Below are 24462 nucleotides of genomic sequence, written 5' to 3' on the forward strand. Positions count from 1 at the left end.
CACTTGAGATACACCATTCATTGCAGGAAAATTTCCAACTTGTATATTCTGTTTGTTAGTGCAATGACAATGGGATTTAATACCATATTTTTCTCTAAGAGCGTGCATCGCATCTAGAAGATCTGTCAAAACTACAAAAAATAATAGTGGTTAATAAAAGGATTGCCCCTAGTTGTTAAGATCATAAAATTTTTCCTGTTTATCTTGTGCAGGTTTTCTTGTGTTCTTTCACTTTTCTTCCCGTTTTTTTTTTTCCATCTCTTCTATCTATTTCAGGTTTGATCATTCAGCCAAGTTCATGTTCTCTATTTTCTCTCTTACCTCTACTATTAAAAATTCAGTATGCTCAAAAAGGGGAGAATATCATAAATCTAATAAGCATTTTCATTACACTCTAGTTTTCCCCCTCTAAAATGGTTCCTCTGGCTTTCTTCATCATTGGGGCTGGGCTTACCTTGCTAGCTTTATTACACAGAAGATTCTAAGAACTGAACAAAAACAATTCAAGATTAGAAAAACCTTACCTCTCCATTCCATTATACCCCTACATAATCCTAAATAATCTAGAGCAAGCAAGAGTTATTACACTACTAAGTAAATAATTTGCATTTATACTTACCAGAACCGGGTATAATTTGAGTTGGCATTAAATGTTTGTGATCATGAGGCTGTCCCTTCACACACTTCATCCAAGCATACAGTTCTTTATCTGTATGATTACAACATATTTATTTTTATATCTGTCATGGTTTTATAATTATAAAATTGGTGGTTTGTATAAAAAGAGCTTAACAGGGGCGCCTGGGTGGCTCAGTCATTGGGCAACTGCCTTCGGCTCAGGTCATGATCCCAGGGTCCTGGGATCGAGCCCCGCATCGGGCTCTGGAGCCTGCTTTTCCCCCTCCCACGCCCCCTGCTTGTGTTCCCTCTCTCGATGTGTGTCTCTCTCTTTCAAATAAATACATAAAATCTTATTTATTTGACAGACAGAGAAAGCACAAGCAGGGGGAGCAGCAGGCAGAGGGAGAAGCAACAGCCCCCCCCCCCCCCCGAGCAGAGAGCCTGATGCGGGGTTCAATCCTAAGACCCTGAGACCATGACCTGAGCCGAAGGCAGATGCTTAATCAACTGAGCCACCCAGGTGTCCCAAAAGCTTCACAATTATATAAAATGTCAATGGTAGGCTTCAAATGTTCGGTTTTTAAAAAATAAGACAGTTCCATCATTCTGATAACTTTATAAAAACAAGGTACAAAATTGATGTTATTTAGCCTTTTCTAAAATTACCATTATTTATTGTCATTAATGTATTTGTTACCTCTATCTTCCTTATTTGATTTTAGCTTCTCTGTCGCTCATCCCCTATTATCTCTTCACTATTTTCTGTGCCCAACAGGGCTGTCGCCTGATCTTAGTACATCAGAAACTGACACAAATTTGAGGCTACTGCTCTTTTCCTTTTATGCTTTAAAGACATGTAGAGGAACTGCCATGGGATGTCAAAAAGCTGCTATTTTATACAAAATATTTGTTATTAGTGCCTTCAAACAAGGCTCCATACCTGGAGTTGTAAACATATTAAGGCATAGCATGAGGCAAATAATACACAGGAAAAATATTATCTTGATCTCAAGGATATCTTTTTCTATAAATTTGATGACACAGATAGCTACTTACGTTGTAGCTGTTAATAGATGCAATAAATATCAGAAAGCTCATTTTATTCAGCATAAAAAATCTACAACTATTATTTCATGAAAAGCTGCAGACTAAATAAAATTCAAATCCAGTCTGAAGTGTCTAAAACTGGTTTTCTTTAAAAGCTTTCCAACTAGGGGTGCCTGGGTGGCTCAGTCGGTTAAGAGTTGGCCTTCGGCTCAGGTCATGATCCCAGAGTCCTGGGATCCAGTCCTGTATCTGGCTCCCTGCTCAACCGGGAGTCTGCTTCTCCCTCTCCCACTGCCCCTCCCCCTGCTTGTGCTCTCTCGCTCTCTCAAATAAAATCTTTAAAAAACAAAACAAAACAAAAAAACCAACTTTCCCCTCCAGAGCCTACACAGTAACCTGTAAATGTTTTCTAACTGCTTATATTTTAGACACTTATGCTAATTGCCACTATATAAAGCAACAACCTATAAATGATTTTATTACAGTATTTAACAGTGAAATAGATATATAGATACAGAATACAACTTAAGGCATATAGGTTATACTAAAAAAAAGATACAGTGACTGACTATGCTTTTAAAAATTAATAATACTATGAATATCAATAGCAACATAACTATTTAGGTTTATTATACATACCTTATCTTATTCAAAAAGTGCTACATACTTATATATATGCATACAATATAGCAAAATGTGATAAATTAATTTTTTAATTAGGCAAAGGGAAAACAAAAGTAATATGGAGCCAGGAAAAAGGAATATAAAATGCATGTGATGAACAGTGCAGCCAATCCTATTAACAGAAAATATCCAAATATATTTTTATAATTTTGAAGATAGTAAATGCCTAAAATGCATCCCTTTCTTTAAAAAAATATTTATGTATTTATTTTACGGTGTGTGTGGTGGGGGGAAGCATGCATGCACGCATGTACACTGGAGCGACAGAGGGAGAGAAAGTTCTAAGCCGATTCTGCAGACTGCAGAGGCCAAGTGGGGCTGGATCTCACAACCCATGAGATCATAACCTGAGCCGAAACCAAGTCGGATTCGGATACTTAACTGACTGCACCACCCAGGAGCCCCTAGAATGCATTCCTTACTACAGTTTCACATTTTACTCATATTTCCTATCTTTTGCATATTTCAGAAACACACAGCCATGATGTTTGGAAATATGTCCCACTACAGGGGTCTTTTTGGTTAAGTGCTCAGTGTCTAAGAAAAAGAGTTAGAGGGGCGCCTGGGTGGCTCAGATGGTTAAGTGTCTGCCTTCGGCTCAGGTCATGGTCCCAGGGTCCTGGGATCGAGTCCCGCATCGGGCTCCCTGCTCAGCGGGAAGCCTGCTTCTCCCTCTGCCTCTGCTTCTCTCTCTGACTCTCATGAATAAATAAAACATTAAAAAAAAAAAAAAAGAGTTAGAAAGGCTTTCATAACCTTACCAGTGGAAAAGATACTGATGGCTAACTCATAATTTATCTATCTGATATACAATTCTGAAAAAGAGTTACCTGGATATGAAAATGACATGCATCATTTTTAGACATTAAACAGTTTCTATCACCAAACATGATTTTACTTCTAATACTTCCACAATTTGAATCCTCTCATTTCATGATGACTTTATCCCAAACAAATTACTGAAAAATTTCAGGTTACCAGTATTAGGAAGCTACTTCCAAATTTGCCTTGGATAAACTTTTTCTAAAAACACTTTTAGCATGAGAAAAGGTGAATTTAGTTACTTCCTTTTTACATTTTATATTATCTCCAACTGTACTAACATGCAGAACACCTGTTTTTGTGCCATTTTTATCTAGAAATTAGAAATAACAGCTTCAGAGACTACTTTCATATGTAATAAAGACTTTTTTCTCAAAGAACTAGGGAATAAATGATACTGATGGAAGCATACTCTTGAACGTTTTGATTTGAACTTTATGGTCTTAAGGACAGAGAACAAACTGAGGGTTGATGGAAGAAGGAGGGTAGGGGATGGGCTAGATGGGTAATGGATATTAAGGAGGGCCCTTGTTGTGATGATCACCGGGTGTTTTATGTAAGTGATGAACCACTGAATTCTACTCCGGAAACCAATATTGGTTATACAGTTAACTATGTTAACTAACTAGCATTTAAATAAAAATTTGAAGGAAAAAAAAAAGAACTTTATGGACCAATTATTTAGAAAAATCAGTTCACACGGTTTTAATGAAATTTAAATGACTCATGTGCATGACCATGTAATTAACAGGTTCTAGAATGGACTTTGGGCTCCTAAAACTGGAATCTGAAAGTAGCAAAGCCTATCCTAAACTGGGCTACATTAAAGAACTACCTGCTTGAGGGGTGCCTGGGTGGCTCAGTCAGTTAAATGTCTGACGCTTGATTTCATCTCAGGATCATGGGATGGAGCCCCATGTCAGGCTCCATGCTCAGCAAGGAGTCTACTTGAGGCTTCTCCCTCTGCCCTACCCCCACCCCACTCATTCTTTCTAAAATAAATAAATAAATCTTAAAAACAACACAACTACCTGCTTGAAATGAGAGGGTGGATCTTTCTAATGAGGATAAAAGGATGTAGATGCAGTTTTTATTCTAGAAAATCTGGCCATTAATAAACTTCACAAAACTTCTTTAATGTAATATATTCAAAATAAAGGAAAGCAGGGGAAAAATAAAAAACCCTCACACACATATCATTTTCCAGATGAATGACCCTAAAGAAAATGAACATTATATAAATTTCAATTTATATAGAGTTATAAACCAACCTCTAGAACTCTTCCTTTCCTTTGCCTTGTAACAATCTAAGCAGACCACAAATCCACATTTTTGGCAGACCCAATGAATGTTAAACAATGTTGCTTCACATGCATCACACATTTCCCGCACTCCTCTCACTGCTCTTTTCCAGGCAATTTTGGCTGAAATAACAGAAAAATAAAAATTTAAAGGCAAACATGCTCTTTTCCACACACTTTTTGCTGAAATACATAAAAACAAAAATTTAAAGGCAAACCAAGAACTTCAAAGGATGTATTAACTAAAGATCAACCGATTTCTTGAATTAGTAATTCTCTTCAGAAGATTTACATCTAATGGAGTTTTTCAACCTTAGCACTTTTAAGATTTTTGACTGAATAATTCTCTGTTGTGAGGGACTATTCTGTGCAATGTAGAATATTTAGGGTCATCTGTGACCTCCACCCATTAGATGCTAGTACTCTATCACCTCCCCCCAGCATTGCAGTTATACAACCAAAATTGTCTCCAGCCACTGTTACACATCCCTTGAGGGACAAACCACTGATTTAAGAGAAAGGGAGGAAAAGAAGCTAACATACTAACATTTAGAGTACTTAATGTTAGGTGCTTTACATATGTAAATATAATTACTTTCTAAACAAAGCTATGAGATAGTTATTCCACTTTACAGTCATACAGTTAAAAGCAAGTAGTAAATCTGAGATTCAAAAATACAAATCCATCTAACTCTAAAGACTGTGATGAACCACACTAGATTAAAAACTTAAATAACTGGTATGGACTATGTCTTTCTCAGGCAAAGGCTGAAATTTCCCCATTTCATTTCTGAAATATCTCCTATGACGCTAACTGTATGTCATAATGGTAGAAACTGCATAATGTTATTGTGAGTTCATGACCTGATAATCCATTCATTACAACCTCAGTTGGAAAATATGTTACCTTAAGTACGTATAGGTGCATCTGTACATAAAAAAGTGTCATCAAAATTAAATATCAATGAGACCAGGTAAAATTCAGGGACTTAATCCCATTAAGTATACTTGAAAGAGAAATTCTTAAAATGAAATGTGTACATTTGTATATTTAACTTCCTTACCATCCTTTTTCACCCAGGACAAAGCTGTTTTTTCCGATGTTACTAACTGACAGAACTTATCACCTATGATATCCAAGATGTATTTTGAAGTTTCTACATCTAGTTCATCATCATCATAATTTTCATGTGTCCATAAGCTCATAGCTTCATCATCATATTGGTCAGGAGAAGAAAAACCATCTATTCTAACCACTCCATTTTTACTAAATGACAATCTGAAATATTAAAACATAAAAGGATTAGATACCTAGACAGAAGTCCAGTTTTATAAAGTTGTAAATTTATAATTAATTTACATTTTTATATTATGAACACATAAATGTTAAAAAATAAGAAAATAGGTTAGTCCTTCATATACACACATACTTTAATTATTAATTAAATTCAACAAATTTAAATGACTCCCATAGTGTTACACAAATGGCAATGATAAGCAGCACCAATTTTAGGTTATTTCAAGAAATAAGATTTTTTCAATCAAATGAAAACTATAATCCAAGTGTTTGATGAGGACAAGAGTTAAAATGCTGGCCAAATGCTGCCTAGAGTAATGCTGTTATTTTACACATAACCTAAATCAAGAACCTCTTAAGTGGAAAATGCCCTAAATTGAGGTGCCTGGGTGGCTCAGTTGGTTTAGCGTCCGACTTTTGATTTCGGCTCACGTCATGATCTCAGGGTCCTGAGATCAAACCCCACGTTGGGTTCTTGCTGGGCGAGGAGTCTGCTTAAGATTCTTTCTCCCTCTGCTTCTTCCTCTGTACCCCCTCTCCCTCTAAATAAATACATACATACATATATAAATGGAAAGAAACTGCCCTAAATCACCTCAAGACTTTCACCGGGAGGATTAAAAAAAATGCCAAGTACAGATACATTGTTTTCATTAATTAAAATGACTATTTATGATTTAGAGGAACAAGGATGAAATTCTCAAAAGTTTATTAGGAACCCAATTATGTGTGCTTAGTTCCTCTCAGCTTCTGACATCCAATTCATGTAACTACTCAATTCAGAAAATTTTAGGGTATATGGAAGGCAAAATTGCCATTCTTTTCTTTGTTGGCGGTTATTTTTCAGTTATCATAGTACTTACCCTTTTTACTCTCAATCAGGGGATATCGGCAGTTCATTACAATTCATTCTCTATTTTTCCGATGGAAACCAAGAACATTTCCTTTTATCACCCCCTTTTCTCATACTTTTATTACCTGAACCTTTTCTTCTTTTTTTAAACCAGATTTCTCCCTTTGTTATAGTCCATCATCTTACTTCAGCTTTGTGCTATTATCTCTATCTGAACGTCTTTCCTTCAAACCTGCTTTCCCCCCCTTTTTTCTTGAGAAAGGGATGGGGGAGGGGCGAGGGAGAAGGAGAGAGAGAATCTTAAGCAGACTCCATGCCCAGCAGAGAGCTGACACGGGGCTCCATCTCATGACCCGAGATCATGATCTGAGCTGAAATCAAGAAACCAATGACTGGGCCACCCAGGCACTCCAACCAACTTTCCTTTTGATTTCTTGTTCATCTTTTCTGCAATTCCATGTGTACAACCTTTTACATCTATTCTTTAAAGTTGTCTGTCCTTTGGGGATTATTGGTTAAAAAGCCCCTGAAGTAAAAATAAGAAACAGAACCTGTTCTGTTCCTACCAATACCATTTCTTGGGGTCTCTACTGGGCCAGGAGCATAGGTATATTTACCAGAGCAAAGTGTCCCCTAATCTCTTAGGAAGATGATGGTGATTATTAGGAAAATAACAAGCTAACATTAATAAAATCATTCATATGTGCTTGGTACTAAAGTAAGGACTTTGTGTACTTTATCTCATTTAATCATGAAATCTCTCTGCAGTAGGTACCACTATCATTAGTATGCATATGAAACAGGCTTAGCTGTAATAAAGTCATACAGGAACCAAGAGAAAGAGCTAAAACTCAGGAATGAATGATTCTACAACCTGAGACATTAACTATTAGTCTCTACTGGCCGGGTCAGCCAGCTATTCTTTTTGTTGAACTCTTAAAAGTCTATATATGATTTTAGTATTGAAGAATTATTTAGTAATGTTAATATTACAGTAGTATGTAGGATAATAACAACTACAAGTTGTTTTTATACTTACTACAAAACCTGTGAAATGTGACATGACATGGTACTGACATCCTTTTTCTCATAACTCATATTTTCATAGCTACATGTTTAACAAAAGTATGGGTAGTCCATTGTAATGCAATGACTTTAGTTTAATGCCTAGATTGTTTACCTACATTTATAGACTATTTGTGATTTCTAGCTAATATACAGATATAAATCCAACACTGTTTTGGTCAAAGTACATAAACTTTAAAAAATTCTTAAATCAAACAAATTGCTGTTTCCTATTATTTTCTAGAAAAAATAATAACATTTCTCATTAAGGATGAGTAAATCTCTCAGAAGAGAAAGGCCATATTAACACAAGTAACAATATGAATTATGAATTTAGTCCCATAGTTAGCTATTATTAAATTTACCACAAAAAAAGTTTAATACTCTTTTATAATGTTTCAGAAATAGGGAAGCTCAAAGGACTCATTTCCACCTCTGTAAGGGACCCTCAGAATGGTAGTATAATTTCCAATATCCAATAAACATACTTTCCCCCAATTATGTATTTTCACTTACCGTCTAAAGTAGTAAAACCTACAAAACACTGGTGAATGAGTTGGTTCTTCTCCTTTTTTACTCCGAATAAGTCTACATTCCCGGCACTTTTGCAAATTAGGCCCTATCTCACAGCAGGAGTCATCCTGTAAAAAGGATTCCCCCGTTTGCTTCAGCTTCTTGACTTTACGCCAATCTTTTAATACTGAACGAGGGATGCCAGCTGTAAAACCAGTAGGAAAGTATTAGCAAGATTACAACTTTTTAAAAAAGTACATACACTCCTTGAGATAAAATTCAAGACAAGTACACAATTGTCACAATATATTAAGACTGTAAAAAAGAAGCAAAGACATTATAGTTCTAGGTCCTCATTAATAACAAAAAGTCCACAGCAGCATTTCTATTTACTCACTTTCTATTAATCAAATGAACTCTTATGTCAGTATACTGGAAACGCAGAGCTGAGTAAATCTTCCAGCTGACTGAAATCTTTATATATTAAATATTCATATTTGTAATAATAGCAAACACAGGAATCATTCATTTTCTATGTGAATCTATAGCTAAAAATATAGCCCTTCTACACAGGAATTTGGTATATGTAGGAGAAAGTTCTTTCAAGATTCACCCGAAGAACTGAATACCAAAAGTTAATACTCTTAGAAACTACAGGTTAATTCAAACATACTGGTATTGTTTTGAAATATTTAATCTGATTCTCCAAGGTAAGTGTGTCTCATTAAGACAAGCTAAGTGGTAATTTTATAATACCAACATTTGAGAGAAGAGGGGTAAGCTATTTCTCTTAGTATCTTTCCCTCAGGATGATGCCCTCCATTTGGTTTAATTTACTGTATGGAACAGTACCTTTTAGAAAATAAAAGGGTTTGAAGAAAATAAAAAAGCCAGTATTAACTTGACTTTTTGACGGTAGAAAGAAAAGTATCAGAGAAGTCTGAAGAAAAAAAAACCCTCAAATGACTAACATTTGAAGAAAAGAAATTATTTACTTATACTCTACATCATTGCTCCATCATGTTTATTAACTTGAACTTAGTTGTTGTAATAACACTGGCTCAAGTAATCACTCATCTACACTGCAGATTAAAAAATTAAAAGCATGTTTATTTAAAAACAACCTATGTTGGGTCAAGCAAATATCAAACTCTTAAAAGTATACTTACAATGTATCTGTATGTCAGGTATGAGATTTACATAATTTGCTATTTCTATCATGTTAAAAGATATTTCCTACCCTGTGTTTTCAATCACTCAGGCGTGATGGAGAAGAGGCAGTACAACTATTCTCCTGAGACTATATATTTCTTGAAGAAACATGTAGCAAACCTCTAAGAGCTCCCACTATCACTTACCTGCTGATAGTGTAAGTAGTACAATGACAGCAAGATAACGTATCTTAACATAGGAAGTATTGTGTTTAAGCTCCAGAATGGCCCATTTAAAATCTGCTTCCAGTTATTAAGACCTTTTAGGTTTGCTGCCTGGTTCTTTACAATGACATGTTTCCCCCTCTTCTATTTCTAACTTAGGGCAAGTCATTTGGCTTAATCCACTAAAGAAAGACATATTAAGTGCACACAAACCACTTCTGGAATAAAATGTTTCCAGAAGCCTTGTATAAAGGGTTTTAATTCTCCTCCATTGCATATAAGACAGATTTCCCCTATAGAAGTATAAAAAATTCAGAGCTTTTAGAAGTCAGAATGAACAACAAAAATGGTACACCGCTCATATATTTTTACTTGGCACACTTGCTTCCAAACATTTATTTACTTTTTTATTTATTACACTTAGAATAAACTAAATTCAATCTATTTTGACTAGAAAACAACTATTAACCAATATGCTTTTACATTCCAGGTAATGGAACAGTTCAAAGAGTATGGATAACCATACCACTGTGAACCATTTAAACAGTATTAGAATAAAGAACCAGACATTTCAAAGCAAATCTCAATTCTGTGACACAAAACAGACACTTAGAGCTGTTTTGTAAATTTAAATGAATGCATAAATTACAAAGACTTGGCCCAGGTCATATAGACAGTTTTTGGTATTATAATTTTTGCTTCTAAATTAGGCCACACATGACGGTAACTAACTCCTTTTATTAATATTACTATAATAGTATTTGTATAATAAAATAACTTTATCTTTCAATTCTATATATCTAATTTATTGGCAACATCTAAAATTTAAACTTTGAGAATAAGGTATTTAGTCAACAAAAAATACCTAGTATTTCTCTTACCATCAGATCAACCTTAGTTCTCAATTTATTAGCAAATCCCCAAACAGCTGCTCTAGCCAACAAAAAACCAGGGAGGAAGAAAATAGGAAACAAATACATGCTAACCTTTAATCTCTGATATGCCATCACCTATAAAAATATTTTTTGAGATATAGAAATTAACTGATTATAGTAAAACCACTGTTTTTGTTTATCACAGGACTTAGAAGTTTGATAGGCAATTTCAGTTTATAAAATAAAATTATGTAAGAATTTAGTCACAGAAAAACAGCCAACTTTTAATTATCGTTATGAAAAGACAACAGATATGAAGACATTCCAAAACAGCAGATAAAATCTATTGTACCTGGCTTTAGAATGTACTAAGAAACACAAGTTTCTTTATAGCATTATATGTATATAATTAACACATGTATTACAGTGTATGTAATCACATTATATTCTCTAAGTATAAACTTAACTTACTCTTTTTGACTATGAGCAAGGACAACCCCAATGAGCATTAAAAAAATAAAGGTCATATTTAATCCACGAGATAGATAATCCACTCAAAGTTTGGAAGCTAGATTCATAAACTCCCAACTTAGAGAACTTTTCTAGATAGCCAGAACAAAGCCTAGACAACTCTGGCCATAATTAACAGATGACAAGTAACAGTCACTTATTATTATTTTGGACTTGGGATTAGATGGGGCTTAGAATACCCTCTCTGAGGTTAACTGTTAGCTACTAAGTGGGGGCGGGGGAAGAGATTTAACTAGGCGTCACAACTTGGAGGGAAAGTACTGATTTCAGTCTTTGTCTTCAAACTCTTACTTGGGAACATGTACATTTGGTCTCAAAATGAAATAGAATATGTACTTCATTAAAAGTTAATTTTATAAATTTAACTTCACAAGAGCTTTCTAAGTGTTAAAAGCTGGAAGATTCCTATCTCCATTTTCTGTAAATTTAACTCAAGTATTTGTATACCCAACACCAAAGGAAATGTTATGTGAAACAGAAAAGAAAACAATTACTGACCACACTAAGGCTCTTAAGAATTCACTGGGGAAGTAGAACACACAAGAAAGAAAAAAACAACACTGTACACAATCCAATACTCAAATAAATGGCATGTATCCAGTATCCTCCGACGTCAATCTCCCTCTCTTTCTTCTGACTATATTTGCATTTCAGTCTGTCAGCCTGTCTCTAGCTGAGCTTGTTTTCCTTCGGTCTTTCACTTTCTGACTGTCCTTTTCTATGATTCCATCCTCCTGTTTTTCTCTCCTTCACTTTGCCTCTGGTTTCCACACAGGCATGTGAAAAAACCTCATTCAGTGAAAAGGCCCAAATAAGAACCTTCAAGCATCCAAATGCTTGTGAAAGTACTTCTTGAATGTCCACATTGTCAATATTTCATATATTGTATGTGGATGAATACACAGGTATAGTGAAACTATTAAGTGCTTTCTGCATTGTGCAACATACCTAAAAAGAAATAAGCAAACTGAGAAAAACTACTTCTAGAGTAAAAACATAGAAACCCTTTATAGTGAATACTACTGGCAAGTATCACTTATTTTGCCCTGCTGAGGCCACAAATGAAATGTAAATATTATCAGTTTTGAAACTTTTACTTATGAAAATTCTTCTTGAATATAGAAATGAGCATACAAAACCATAATCCCTTGCTTTTATTTAACTTTTACCCATTGTTAAGAACTTCCCGAGTGAGTAGCAATATTAGTTAAATAGAAGGTAATCTCAATAAGCCTTTAATTTTGTTACCAGATGAGAGAAGGGTGAGAAACAGGCCACAAACACACTAATTGAAGCAATTTTCTTCTAAAAATGTGACTATGAGAAATAGGCCACATCCATACTAATGGAAGCAATTTTCTTCTAAAAAAGTGACTTAAAGGAAGTACACGTGAATAGGATTTCTTTTACAACTACATCATGGTAAAGGCAAATACCTAATTATTAGGAATCCTCTTTTGGTGTGATAGCTTTAACTGCATTTTAACAGTTCTTAGAAATGGTCAAAATTTTGAGTAACTACTAAGTAACACATTGGCTTTTTGTTAATATGAATGCTAAGTAAAACATATATCTACAAGTCTATTAAATATGGAGAGATAGGTCTTCTCTCATTTCCTTTTACGGGTACATGGGAAATGCAGAAATGAGGTCAACGAGCACATACAATAGAGTAGGGCATGCAAACAAAGTCAAAAGATGCCTGTTAGCTCATTAATCTTTTGAGAAAGACACCATTATTTCACGTACAGCCCATTTTACGTGAGATAAAAAAAAAAGTAATTAACTTACCACTATTACTGTTGCTCTGCAATTTCAATTTACTTTTTTCTTTGGCACTCCTGCTGAGAACCCCATTGGGTTTTAAATCATCTTCTATTTCACCTTTTCTCTTCTGCAAATCATTTTGCTTCTTTTTGTAAGTTGGCTTAGGTTGCCTCTTAGTCCTTTGCTCTGACTTGCTTTCACTTTCATCTGAGTCTCCACTTTCAGAGCCAGATTCGTAAGCTCTTTTGGCTTTTCTCCTACTGACTTTATCATCTTTTACGTATTTATCAACTATGATCTTACTATCCACACTATTTTGTATATCATTAGATGTAGAGGCTATTAAATTGACAGAACATGGCTTAATAATTTCTGATACAGAATTCCCTGAATTTTCCATTTTATTAGTATTTTTATCTTCCTCTGAGTGTCTAGTAAGCCAGGCCTTTTTCAGCTTAGTATGGTAGTTAGGTTGAGTTGTCTGGGATGCTTGCCCATTTCCTACAGAGTTTGCTTTGTTTATTGTACTACAGACTACAGTGCTATCCAAGAGAGGGGAGGTTGAAGATGTCTGATTTTTCACAGCATTAGGCTCAGTCTCACTGACATTACTACTTTTATATTGAGCTGCAGCCAATGCTGCCTTGTGCTTTTTTAAATGGATAAAATCAGTTGTGCCTGAGAACCCAGAGCTGGGCTGAACAGCACTTCCTGTCTGACTACTGGCTGGTGTAACTGGAGCTGTGGTGCTGACCCTGCATTCTTGTATATGAGCCACGGAATGACTGACGCTTTTTGAAGAGGTACATTCTAAGGATTTAGAGGCCAAAATGGTATTTGATAGAGAGTAAATTATTTCTGAACCACCCCAGCTGGAAACACTAGTGGTAGTGGCAGCAGATGTGAATACATCCGTTTTGGTATTACACATTGTATTTGCAGCAGACATGACTGAACTGGGAACACTGCCCTGGGAGACAGCCTGGACATTTTTTTCAGATTTTATGTGAGCACTGTCTGAATTCACACTTGGCAGAATGATTCTTCCAGTCTCTCCAGCTTCTGCTGGTTTGAGGCAATCTGTTTGATTTGCCCCAGTTGAAGATCTTTCACTAACTCGATCTTTGGAAGCTAACTGCATTGCTGGCACGCTCTCAGGTTTTGTACTAGATGGTGGACGTACAATGACAGATGCCATAGCAGCCTGTGACTTTCCACTGCTTTTCTCCACATGCCATTCAGCTTTCTCTTTGCTGAGGTTATTATTAGATTTCCACATTTCTGACAAACTTTGTTCAGAAGAATTCTTAAAATTTGCCTGAGAGTCTTTTGGCTCTGGAATTAGAGTTGGAGGCTTTTGTGATTCTTGAACTTTCCCACCAGCATTTACAGGCATGACCGGGGTTAAAGTTGGAGGGGAAAGACTACTATAGTTGCTCTCCTTTCTTTCCAGGCTGTGGTGGATTGGTGGATGAAATACTGGTGCCCTATGTAAAGCAGGCATGCTCCGGAGTGCATTTGTAGAAGAAACTGTCAAATGAGTAGGACTCCTACAATCATTTCTGAAAGTTGTTACTGAGTGAGAAGCAATTTGATGGGGAAGATGTTCTGGTATCTTGCCTGCTAAACCTTCACTTTCTGGTTGGTGTTTAATTAAAGGTGGAGGCTTTGAAAGAGATGATATAAATGAAGTCAGAGTTTGAGGATTAGCTGCTGCTGCAACAGAATTACTCTGTTTTTCAGTGTAAATATTTGAAACCTCTTTGGATGGATATGACCTTGGTGGTTCGTTGACCACACTATTAGACAATGTAGTGAAATAGTTACTTTGAGGCAAACTCTGAGGCACCGACTGCTTCATTTTATAAAGATCTGATACTGAGCATTCTACATCTTTGTCTTGTTTGATGATGACATGGCTTTTAGGGCTAGAAGATGACAACGGTACTCTGGAATAATTATCCCTCTCACCCTCGAGCCCCTTGATTTTAGTTGTGAAGGGAGCTACATCAATACTTTCTTGAAGGATTCGACGGTGTTCCTCCTTATATTTGTGTAATCTCTCTCCAGTCTCCTGGGGTTGTCTCTGTAATTGATTCAGTACAGGATCCACAAAATGTCTATGCAATAGACCATCTTTTCCAGTCTGTGACCTGTTTAGATCCAGGTCATTCTTTGCTGATGTGGATGCAACAGAACGTAATGGTTCAATAAAAGCTTTCCTCTCCAATTCTCTGTAAAGAAAATAAACATAAAGGTTTCTGTAACAACTTTTTCTTGCATGATATGAAGATAGCATCTATGCAGTATTATGAAAGTAAAACACAACTTTGCATTTACTTTATTTTTTTATAAAATCTTTTATTTATTTGAGAGTGAGAGAGCACAAGTAGGGGGGTCGGAATGGCAGAGGCAGAGGGAGAAGCAGACTCCCCGCCAAGCAGGGAGCCTGATGCGGGACTTGATCCCAGGACCCTGGGATCATGACCCAAGCCGAAGGCAGCTGCTTAATCGACTGAGCCACCCAGGCGCCCACTTTGCATTTACTTTAATACTCCTGAGTAAATCAGAAGATATATCAAAATGGAAAGAACAGTACTTATACAAAGCCTACTTTTAAGATGTTTATTAACTTAAAATTACCCGTTTAGAAAGTGAATTAAGAAAAACTATAAAAGACAAGGTATTTTTAAGTTTTAAGCATTAGTGAACTTACTCTTTATGGTGATCTATTAAACTTTTTGTCAATGGTGGACTGGAATGTGCTGTAATTTTAAGAGACCGATGAGGCTCTGCACTGGAAGGTCTGACAGGAATGTGACTAAGTAATCCAATACCATCTGCTGAGGTCACAGGGGTGGGTTGATGTAACCAAGGACTGGGAGAATTCTATTTAACAAAATATATATATATATATATATATCAGACTTCAGTTACTAGAAAAAGCTAAACACAATATCATAGCAGGACTATAATGCATATTTACGAAGCATGTGACTTCTTCTAAATGCATCTTATGAAAAGTACTCAGACAAATAAATAACATAATTATATGGATTTTTCCATATGATGGAGAAAATCAATCAGCATCAAAATAGTAATTTCCAAAAATTTGTTGTTTATTTTACTGACTGTAGATCTTGAAACACTGCCTTTAACTTATAAATGTACAGAAAGCCTAGTTGTTTTTTTTTTAAAGGTTTTATTTATTCATTTGAAACACAGAGATACAGAGAGAGAGAGCATGGGCAGGGAGAGAGGCAGAGGGAGAGGGAGAAGAAGGCTCCCCGCTGAGCCAGGAGCCCGATGTGGGACTCGATCCCAGGACCCTGGGATCATGACCCGAGCCGAACGCAGACGCTTAACCATCTGAGCCACCCAGACGCCCCAGAAAGCCTAATTCATCAGATTTCCAGTCATTCTAATACCAAAAGTATATTGCTAATACAAAAACCAGAATTTGTTATTCTTAAAGTACACGCAACCAGAAACAGAGATATCAAGTTCATTTGCCAATTTTTGTTGTCAAAAATAAACAACTTCTTCCAATGTAACAATTTACTTAGAATAGACAGAAGATTATATTTTCAAAGCCCACTTGTACTCCGTGTTTCACTATAAGCTATAAAACACTGTTGGACCATTAAACTTAGGAGGTGTGGAAGTGCAATAAAATTAATTTTTTCTATATCCATATGCTGCCTTTCTCATTCTGAATATTTGGTGACATTGATCTCAATGTTGATATTTAAAACTCTCTAATTACATGTTTAAGGATGGTTTCCATACTATGACACACTGACATTTTTTCAGAACATACTTTGTGGAGTTATACATTGAGGCAATATTGAGAAAATATAATCCCCTTTGGTTTTAACAAAGAGTAAATTTTACATCTCAAAGTGATAATGCAAAAGTCACACCAAAAACATGCTGCTGTAAAACTGCTTAGATTAAAAATATATATTATAAAGTACAAATCTCACATTAGAGAAAAAATATATATATACACATGCATAAGGATCATTCAAATATTTTTTTTTTTTTAAGATTTTTATTTATTTATTTATTTGACAGAGAGAGACACAGCAAGAGAGGGAACACAAGCAGGGGGAGTGGGAGAGGGAGAAGCAGACCTCCCGTGGAGCAGGGAGCCCGATGTGGAGCTCGATCCCAGGACCCTGGGATCATGACCTGAGCCGAAGGCAGACGCTTAACGACTGAGCCACCCAAGCGCCCCTCAAATATGTTTAAAAGGCCTCAGTTCTACATGATCCAGAAGTATTAAGTTGCAATCAATTACGGTAATGATAAATTTTTGACTATAAGATATCGTTAAAAAGTGTTTCCTAATTTTTTCTTTACTTCCTACAATATTAGGGTTAAGAGTACTCCTTTATAATTTTACATAACAAATGAAAATTTCACATGCTTGTTTTTAGTTTAATAAGTTTATGACCAGTTAATAAAACATTTTATGCCCTTATATACATGGAGGCTAGAATGACATATACTGAGAGAAAATCCTACCCAAGCCAGTTCTAACAGTTACTTAGATTGGTTTTTCAGGGTTGGGAAATTATGGAAGAAGACTCAAAACTATTTGCCAGCTCATGTATTCTTCTAGCCTGCCTTTGTCCAGTATCAGTTGCACCTAACATTCATGACACGAGAGTGAAGGGTCAGAGTAAAACTGTGGGCGTATTAGGCACTACGGTCACCAGACCTGCTTTCAATAATGGCAAGGAGGATATTGTAGTAATTAGTGACTCTTCATTGACATCAACTACATAACGTTCCAGTAAGATTCCACCTACCACAAGTTCAATAGCACCATCAAGAATGGACTGTTAGAACTCTATCTTGCACCACTAACCATTTGATGCCCCTTTTCACCAAGGGCAACAATCACAACTTGGGAATCAAGGAAGGACTCATTACTATATTGTCATCGCTGCTACCCAGAATATAACAATTCCTCTGACAAACTTTTGGCATGAGGAACACCACCCTTGCATCTATTACCAAGGCTCTACATAAGCAGTATTATCTCTGAAGTGAGAAGCTCACTAGCATTACCTTCCAAATTGTCACCCCCAACATATTTACTGTACATCTTGCCCAAATGAGGAGGAGGTCAAAAATACACAAGTTCACTGGAGCACTATCCATAATAGTCCAGGGGTGAAAGAAACCCAAAGTCCATTGACAAATGTATAAAGAAAATGTGGTACATGCATATAATGAACATCAAAGCTATTATGCTACATGAAAGAAGCCACAAGAGGACAAATACTATATGATTCCATCAAATGAATTATCTATCACAGAAACAAAGTAGAAAGGTGGTTGGCCAAGAAATGGGGGAAAGAGGAAAGGGAATTAGTGTTTAATGGGTATAAAGTTTCAGTTTTGCAAGATGAAAATGTTCTAGAGATTTGTTGCACAACAATGTGAATATACTTAACACTACTAAACTGCACACTTAAAAATGATTAGGATGGTAAATTTAATGTTAGTTGCTTTTTACCACAATAAAAATAAATAAATAGTGTTTAAAAAAAGGTTCTGGGGGGATACTTGAAGAGCAATCTGGGCTGCACCAACAACTGAGTTGTGTCCTAGAGTTTATGGCACCGATTCTCACTATTTTTGATAATGGGGGTGGTAATGCCCTCAATAATCATTTCTTTTCTTTTCTTTCTTTTTTTTTTTTAAGATTTTATTTATTTGTGTGAGAGAGAGAGAGAGAATGACTACAAGCAGGGAGAGGGGCAGAGGGAGAAGAAGGCTCTGCACTGAGCAAAGAGCCTGATGTGGAACTCGATCCCAGGACCCTAGGATCATGACCCGAGCGGAAGGCAGATGCTTAACCAACTGAGCCACCCAGGCATTTTTTTTTTTTTTAAAGATTTTATTTATTTACTTGAGAAAGAGAGAGGAAGAGTGAGCATGAGTTGGGGACAGAGGCAGAGGGAGAGGGAGAAACAGACTCGCCACTGGGCAGGGAGCCCAATGTGGAGCTCCATCCCAGGACCATGGGATCACGACCTGAGCCGAAGGCAGATGCTTACCTGACTGAGCCACCCAGGCACTCCTCAACAATCATTTCTTAGTATGAAAATAAATTTGGCTAGAGAAACCACATTAGCTCATGAAGGAGTAAGAGCTCTCTATACCACCACCTTCTACAACATTCCTCATATTTGATGTTGGCAGGATCTCAGCCCTAACTTTACTCCCAAATACCAGAAGTCTCCAACCTAGGCACCCTTACAAGAACAAGGGCCTCAGAGAATCATAGCTTGTAACAGACCATCAATATATCTAACTGGTGAATATAACAATCTGTCTTAAAAATAATTTGATGATGGGGAGCCTGGGTGGCTCAAAGTGTCCAACTCTATTTCGGCTCAGGTCATGATCTTGGGGTTGTGAGATCAAGCCCTGCACTGGGCTCTGTGCTGCGCATGGAGCCTACTTAAGATTCTCTCTCCCCCTCTTCCCACCCACTTTAAAAAAACAGTAAGATGATGATATATATCAGAAGCCTTACAAATTTATATAAATTTTAATCTACAAATTTCACTTCTAGGAATTTAGCTGAGCAAAATAATTACAGATAGGTACCATAATTAGTTATGAGGACATTCTTCATAACAGGTATGTCAAAAGCAATCTAAGAAGTTTTACTTCTTTAAATTGGCTTTTTAAAATAAATAGGCTTTTCTGAGATTTCAGCTTCCATGGTTCCAAAGTTACAAAGTATCAAAAGTTTCACCGTAACTGGAAAAATAAGTGTTTGAAAAATTCTAACACATTTTATTATAATAAAATGTGATTAATAAGTATATATTGGTATGTGGCAAACCAATAGTATAACTTACCCTCCTTAATGAAGATTCAGCATTAACTGCATTTTCTGGGTGAACCCACTTTGAAGAAGGTAGACCAAGTCCTGAGTATGCATGTGTTCCATTAGGATATTGCCAAATAATTGGATAAAGTCCAAGCTGATTATATGAAGCAGAAGGATGGGCTTGTCCAAGAAGATGAGGTGACTGGTGCTGTAACAACTGTTGCTGTTGCTGGTGTGCTAACGCTAAGTGGCTCAAGCTGCTGGCATGAGCAGTCTCTAGTCGTGGGTGGCCACCAAGTAAGGAGGCAGTAGGCACTCCAGGTAACACGGCAGGAAGTAAATGAGGGTGATGAACAGAATGGTGTGGACCACTAGTCAGAGGATGTGTGTTAATGGTAGGTAATGGAGTTTGACTGGATGATCCAGCAAGTAAGTGGGGTGCAGGAGTTAAGGCTGGGTGATGGGTACCTGGATTTAAACAGGTTCTATGGGATGAAGAATGAAGAGGAAAGGGATGCTGGTTTAAGAAAGGTGAAATGTGATTAGCTCCTGTTTCTGACCCAACAAGTGCAGGATCTCTGTAAACTGTGAAATGCTCATTTTTATCAATAATAAGCGGGCTCTTTGTAGCTTCCAATGTACTGCCTCGAGTAGGAACTGAATGAAAACTGCATCTTGATAACTCATGTTCGATCTTATTTGTTAGTCTTCTCTCACCAGCAGCTTGGTTGTTCACATAAGTGGCCTTAGACTTTATAGAATCAGGAGAATGGGTAATTTTGGGTTTAATAACTTCAGGTGAGGGATTTGATTTTGTCTTGTGAGCATCGACTGAAGTTAGTTTAGATTTTACTGTCTCTGGGGGTGGGCTTCGCTTATGCAGCTTATCTTCTGTGACAGAAACTGCATTTAGAGAAGACATGTAAGAGACATACTGATTTTTCTCTTTTTCCATATTCAGGTGATCGTTTCCTGAGGAAGCACTTCTAACATTTGATTGGGTTAAATCTACTTTAACTACATCACTGACCCAGCTCTGATCAGAATCTTGTTTTGCTGTTTCCAAGTATTTTGCATTTGCAATAGGATGTTTTGAATCACTAACATTAGGATCCATTTTCTGAAGTGTCTGAAGGCCAAAGGTACTTGAGTTTTCCGGAGCCACCTTTTCTGAACTAGTGTCATTTGTAATATCAATAACACATTTTGGTGTGGGTGGTCTGGATACAAACTTCTCCTTTGGTAATAATTCCACTGTATGTGTTTTTTCCATACTGCATTCCTTAAGAAGTAAATCATTATTAGGATTATGATCAGAAAGTGTGGCCTGCTCTGATGAATGAATAATCATTTTTTCTTGAAGCTGAGAGTCAACAGACTTCTGCTTCTCTGCTTCTTCATGTTTTTTATCTTCCTGTATTTGATCCCAGGGAGGCTGGCTATCTAGTATTAGTGTCTCTTCTCCTACCTTCTCATTATTCTGGGATTTTCCTTCTTCTCCATTAATCTTTGAAGTGTTTTTATTTTTCCACTCATTCTCTGGCTTCTGCTCTGAGGAATTATTTATCATTCTCTTATTTGAATTTTCTGAGTCACTGCTCTCAGAAAAGTCTGAAACATTGTCGGTTCGTAGTCTTTTCATATTTAGTTTCTTTTCATCCTCCTCAGGTTTCCTTCTTTTATTCATCAACTGTTTGTTTTTCCCTTTAGGATTTTCTGTAAAATTTTAAAAAAGGAACAGTTTTATTTTTCATAATTAAAATATTAAATAAGTACATCTTGTAAGTATTTTTGTTTTATTTATTCCCATTCCCTTAAAAAGAAAAATGAGTACTACCTCCTCGTGCTATATAATCATACTTTTCCTCCTTCATCTTCTCTTCATCTGGTATACTGCTATCTGAGCCCTTCCTCTTACTTGGACGAATATTTCTTTGTTGCTGTTGCTGGTGTGTATTCTGTTTTGGTACAGCAGCTTGGGAGTTCATTGCTGGTCTGGGACTGTTTGCTTGGGCACGTGTATAATGACTCTAAAAAAATAACCAGTTTAACAATGATTATTTACTACCTGATCCTAAGTAATCTGAGGAAAAATATTTTATAATAATATATCACTAACAACATACATACGTGAACAGCGCTGCTATTTTGACTGGCACGAGACCTTCGCCGTGATGTAATGCCAATATTTTCACCTTTTAACAAAGAGTGAACAACATCATCTAGAAAGGTCATTTGAACCATAGAAGGATCGACATTCTGTGGTTCTAGTACCTAATCCATGACACAAAACAAGAACAAAAATTAAATCCAATCAGTTAGTCAATATAACATTAGGTATAAAAGTAAGGATAAGAATTAATCAGGAGTATAATACCAATTCATAAAATGTATTTTAAAAAGAAGTAATTTCCAAAAACCAGCTATAAAATAAAACTAAGAAAGTAGAGTTTAAGAAGAAGAAAATGACAAAAACTAGGTAAATGGACACAAATAATAATAATTTTAAAAAGACAGGTTAAAGAAGCAACTCCTTCAAAAAGGAAAGGCAATTCTAAGTTTCACTGAGAAGTGAAAGTTTGTCATCGTTTTAGGAAAAAAACTAAATACAACTAAACAATACAATGTATTCAGCATTTTGGCTAAAATTCTAACCCAAAGCATTTGGATTGTTTCTAATGGGGCATTCATTTATACACCCTCCAAAATCCACTCAATTTGGAAGGTGTAATTTTTTTTTTTGGTAAATAAACCACAGCTTTGAAAGATTTAAATAACAGACATTCAGACTGTTCTTTAAAACTTCATATGAAATTTGTGTCCTTAATACTCACCATAAAACTTAAAGGAGCATACCAACTATGAAACTTGATTTGATAAGACCTATCGTGGTGTGCATTAGTCTTCATTAGTGAAAAGCAATCATTTGGGAAATATTTTTATTACCGGAGACAGAAAAATGAGATTTTAAGAAAGAAAATTTTAGGTGACCTAAGGATTAAAAAAAAGGCTGATCAACTAGAGTTTGATGCTTCTATTCCAGGGACTGATTTAATCATTGTTGAAATTTGTTATCATTAATCTCCCTATGACCTAAAGTGACCTCTAATTAGCATCAGATACATTTAAACTTATTAGGAGTGTATGACTACAAAAAATACCTAGAGATGAAAATTATTTAGTGTCAACCTGTTGAACCATTATTTGGAAGGCATGGAATATCTGAATTATTAATATCTCTCCAAAAATATTAGTTGGACTATTTACCTGATCATTCATAACGATCATGGTGCGAGTGAAGAGATCATGATGAGTAATTATGCCAGTAAACCACTGGGTGGCAGAGTCTTGTCTATATACTCTCACTCTGTATCCATTTAATGAATAAGGACCTTAAAAAAACACATACACACACACACAAGAAATAGGGTATCTTAAATGGAGACATTTTCATTGAAGGACTACCTTTTAGGAGAAACATGAGCTTTGTGATATATGAGTAATATCCTATTCAAGTATCAGTTTTCAAAAAAATGTATTAGAAGTGATATATACATACTTTAGAGCCAGATCATTGTGAAGTTATCATTGAACACACTCTACTACACATGTATTTCCTAACTCAATCGAAATAAAGTACTTTAAGTCAGAAAAAAAGTTTCTAGGATCATGAGTTAAGCACAAAATGTAAAGTTAGAGTGGTCTAGAAAGTCATAAGGTTACAAAGCTACTTAAAGGGTTTGGGGTACATAGAGGACTACTACTTGGCTGAAATGGAAAGGTAATTTGGAACTCAATATCTGAGTTTTCTAAGTTGCCAAAATTCTACCATAATAACTATAAATTTTAATTCTTCTGTGAGAGCTAGAAAAAGCTGCCAAAGTCTTACAACACATAGAGACTGTTAAGTGAATTATAAATATGGCACTAAAATGCTTTTTAAATAAAGAAATAGCATCTTGTACTTTTGGATTAAACTCACTTTTTAAAGGGAAGGATTAAATAATAAAAGATATGTACCTGCATATATTTAAATATGCCTATCAAAACAAAAGTCACTCCACAGAAGAGAATAATGGGAGATAAAAATTTCTTCACTTCAGGTACTAAAAATGGTATCAAATATTTGAAAGTTTAACAAGAACTGTGAGGAGCAGGGTGGAAACTGGTACACCTTGATGATAGTATTATACATGAACAATTTACAAAGTGCTTTCAAAATGTGGTAGTGCTTATTTAATCTTCTTCAATTCACATTATTTTCCCTTTTATAAAAATAAGAAAATGAGGTTGATAGGTTAAATAAAATTTTAAGTGAAAGAGCTAGGAATGAATTTATTTTTCTGATTCCTAAGCTGATGCTTTCTTTGACAGTTATAAGCCATTCAACATACCAATTAATGGTTTAATATTTATTTGCCAGTTTCAAAAAAAAAAAAAAAAACTCTGCCAGTATCAGCCTAAAATAAGTCAATTAGCAAATGTACAGAAAATATTCCATTTGACCTATAAATTAAATATATTCAGAGCCATGATAACCAATTATACAAACTCTAGTCTTTTCTAACTATGGAAGAATAAGACTCTAAAAATGTAATATAGCAAAAGCTTATAGAGTTAACTCCAAACATGACCAATTTTCAATTTCCACTAGCACGGTTTTCAATTCTTAACTGTCTTATTCCTACCACAAAACACAATTTGGAGTCAGCCTCACATAATAATTCTGTTTAGGATGGCCAGGGACTATACTACCTCAATTTTTCACCTCTAAGAATATGATAAGGAAACAAAAGTTGCTAATTATATATATATATATATATATATATATATATATATATATATATATAT

At 35.6% G+C, this 24462-nt stretch overlaps 1 protein-coding gene across 2 annotated transcripts in view; it reads right to left on the reverse strand.

Annotated features, from left to right (window-relative positions):
* Positions 1–24462, reverse strand: part of JMJD1C (jumonji domain containing 1C) — a 265106-nt gene that overhangs the window by 21430 nt on the left and 219214 nt on the right. For both annotated transcript variants that reach the window (XM_044916040.1, XM_044916039.1), the window contains 11 exons: positions 22879–23003; positions 21742–21885; positions 21449–21641; positions 19640–21327; positions 15469–15641; positions 12780–14986; positions 8207–8408; positions 5540–5754; positions 4446–4598; positions 620–709; positions 4–131 (listed from right to left, as the gene is read on the reverse strand). In XM_044916040.1, the coding sequence (XP_044771975.1) occupies positions 4–131; positions 620–709; positions 4446–4598; positions 5540–5754; positions 8207–8408; positions 12780–14986; positions 15469–15641; positions 19640–21327; positions 21449–21641; positions 21742–21885; positions 22879–23003 (5318 nt within the window). The remainder of the gene's footprint in view (positions 1–3; positions 132–619; positions 710–4445; positions 4599–5539; positions 5755–8206; positions 8409–12779; positions 14987–15468; positions 15642–19639; positions 21328–21448; positions 21642–21741; positions 21886–22878; positions 23004–24462) is intronic.

The sequence above is a fragment of the Neomonachus schauinslandi genome, chromosome 6 (assembly GCF_002201575.2).
Source record: "Neomonachus schauinslandi chromosome 6, ASM220157v2, whole genome shotgun sequence".
Classification (NCBI taxonomy): Eukaryota; Metazoa; Chordata; class Mammalia; order Carnivora; family Phocidae; genus Neomonachus; species Neomonachus schauinslandi.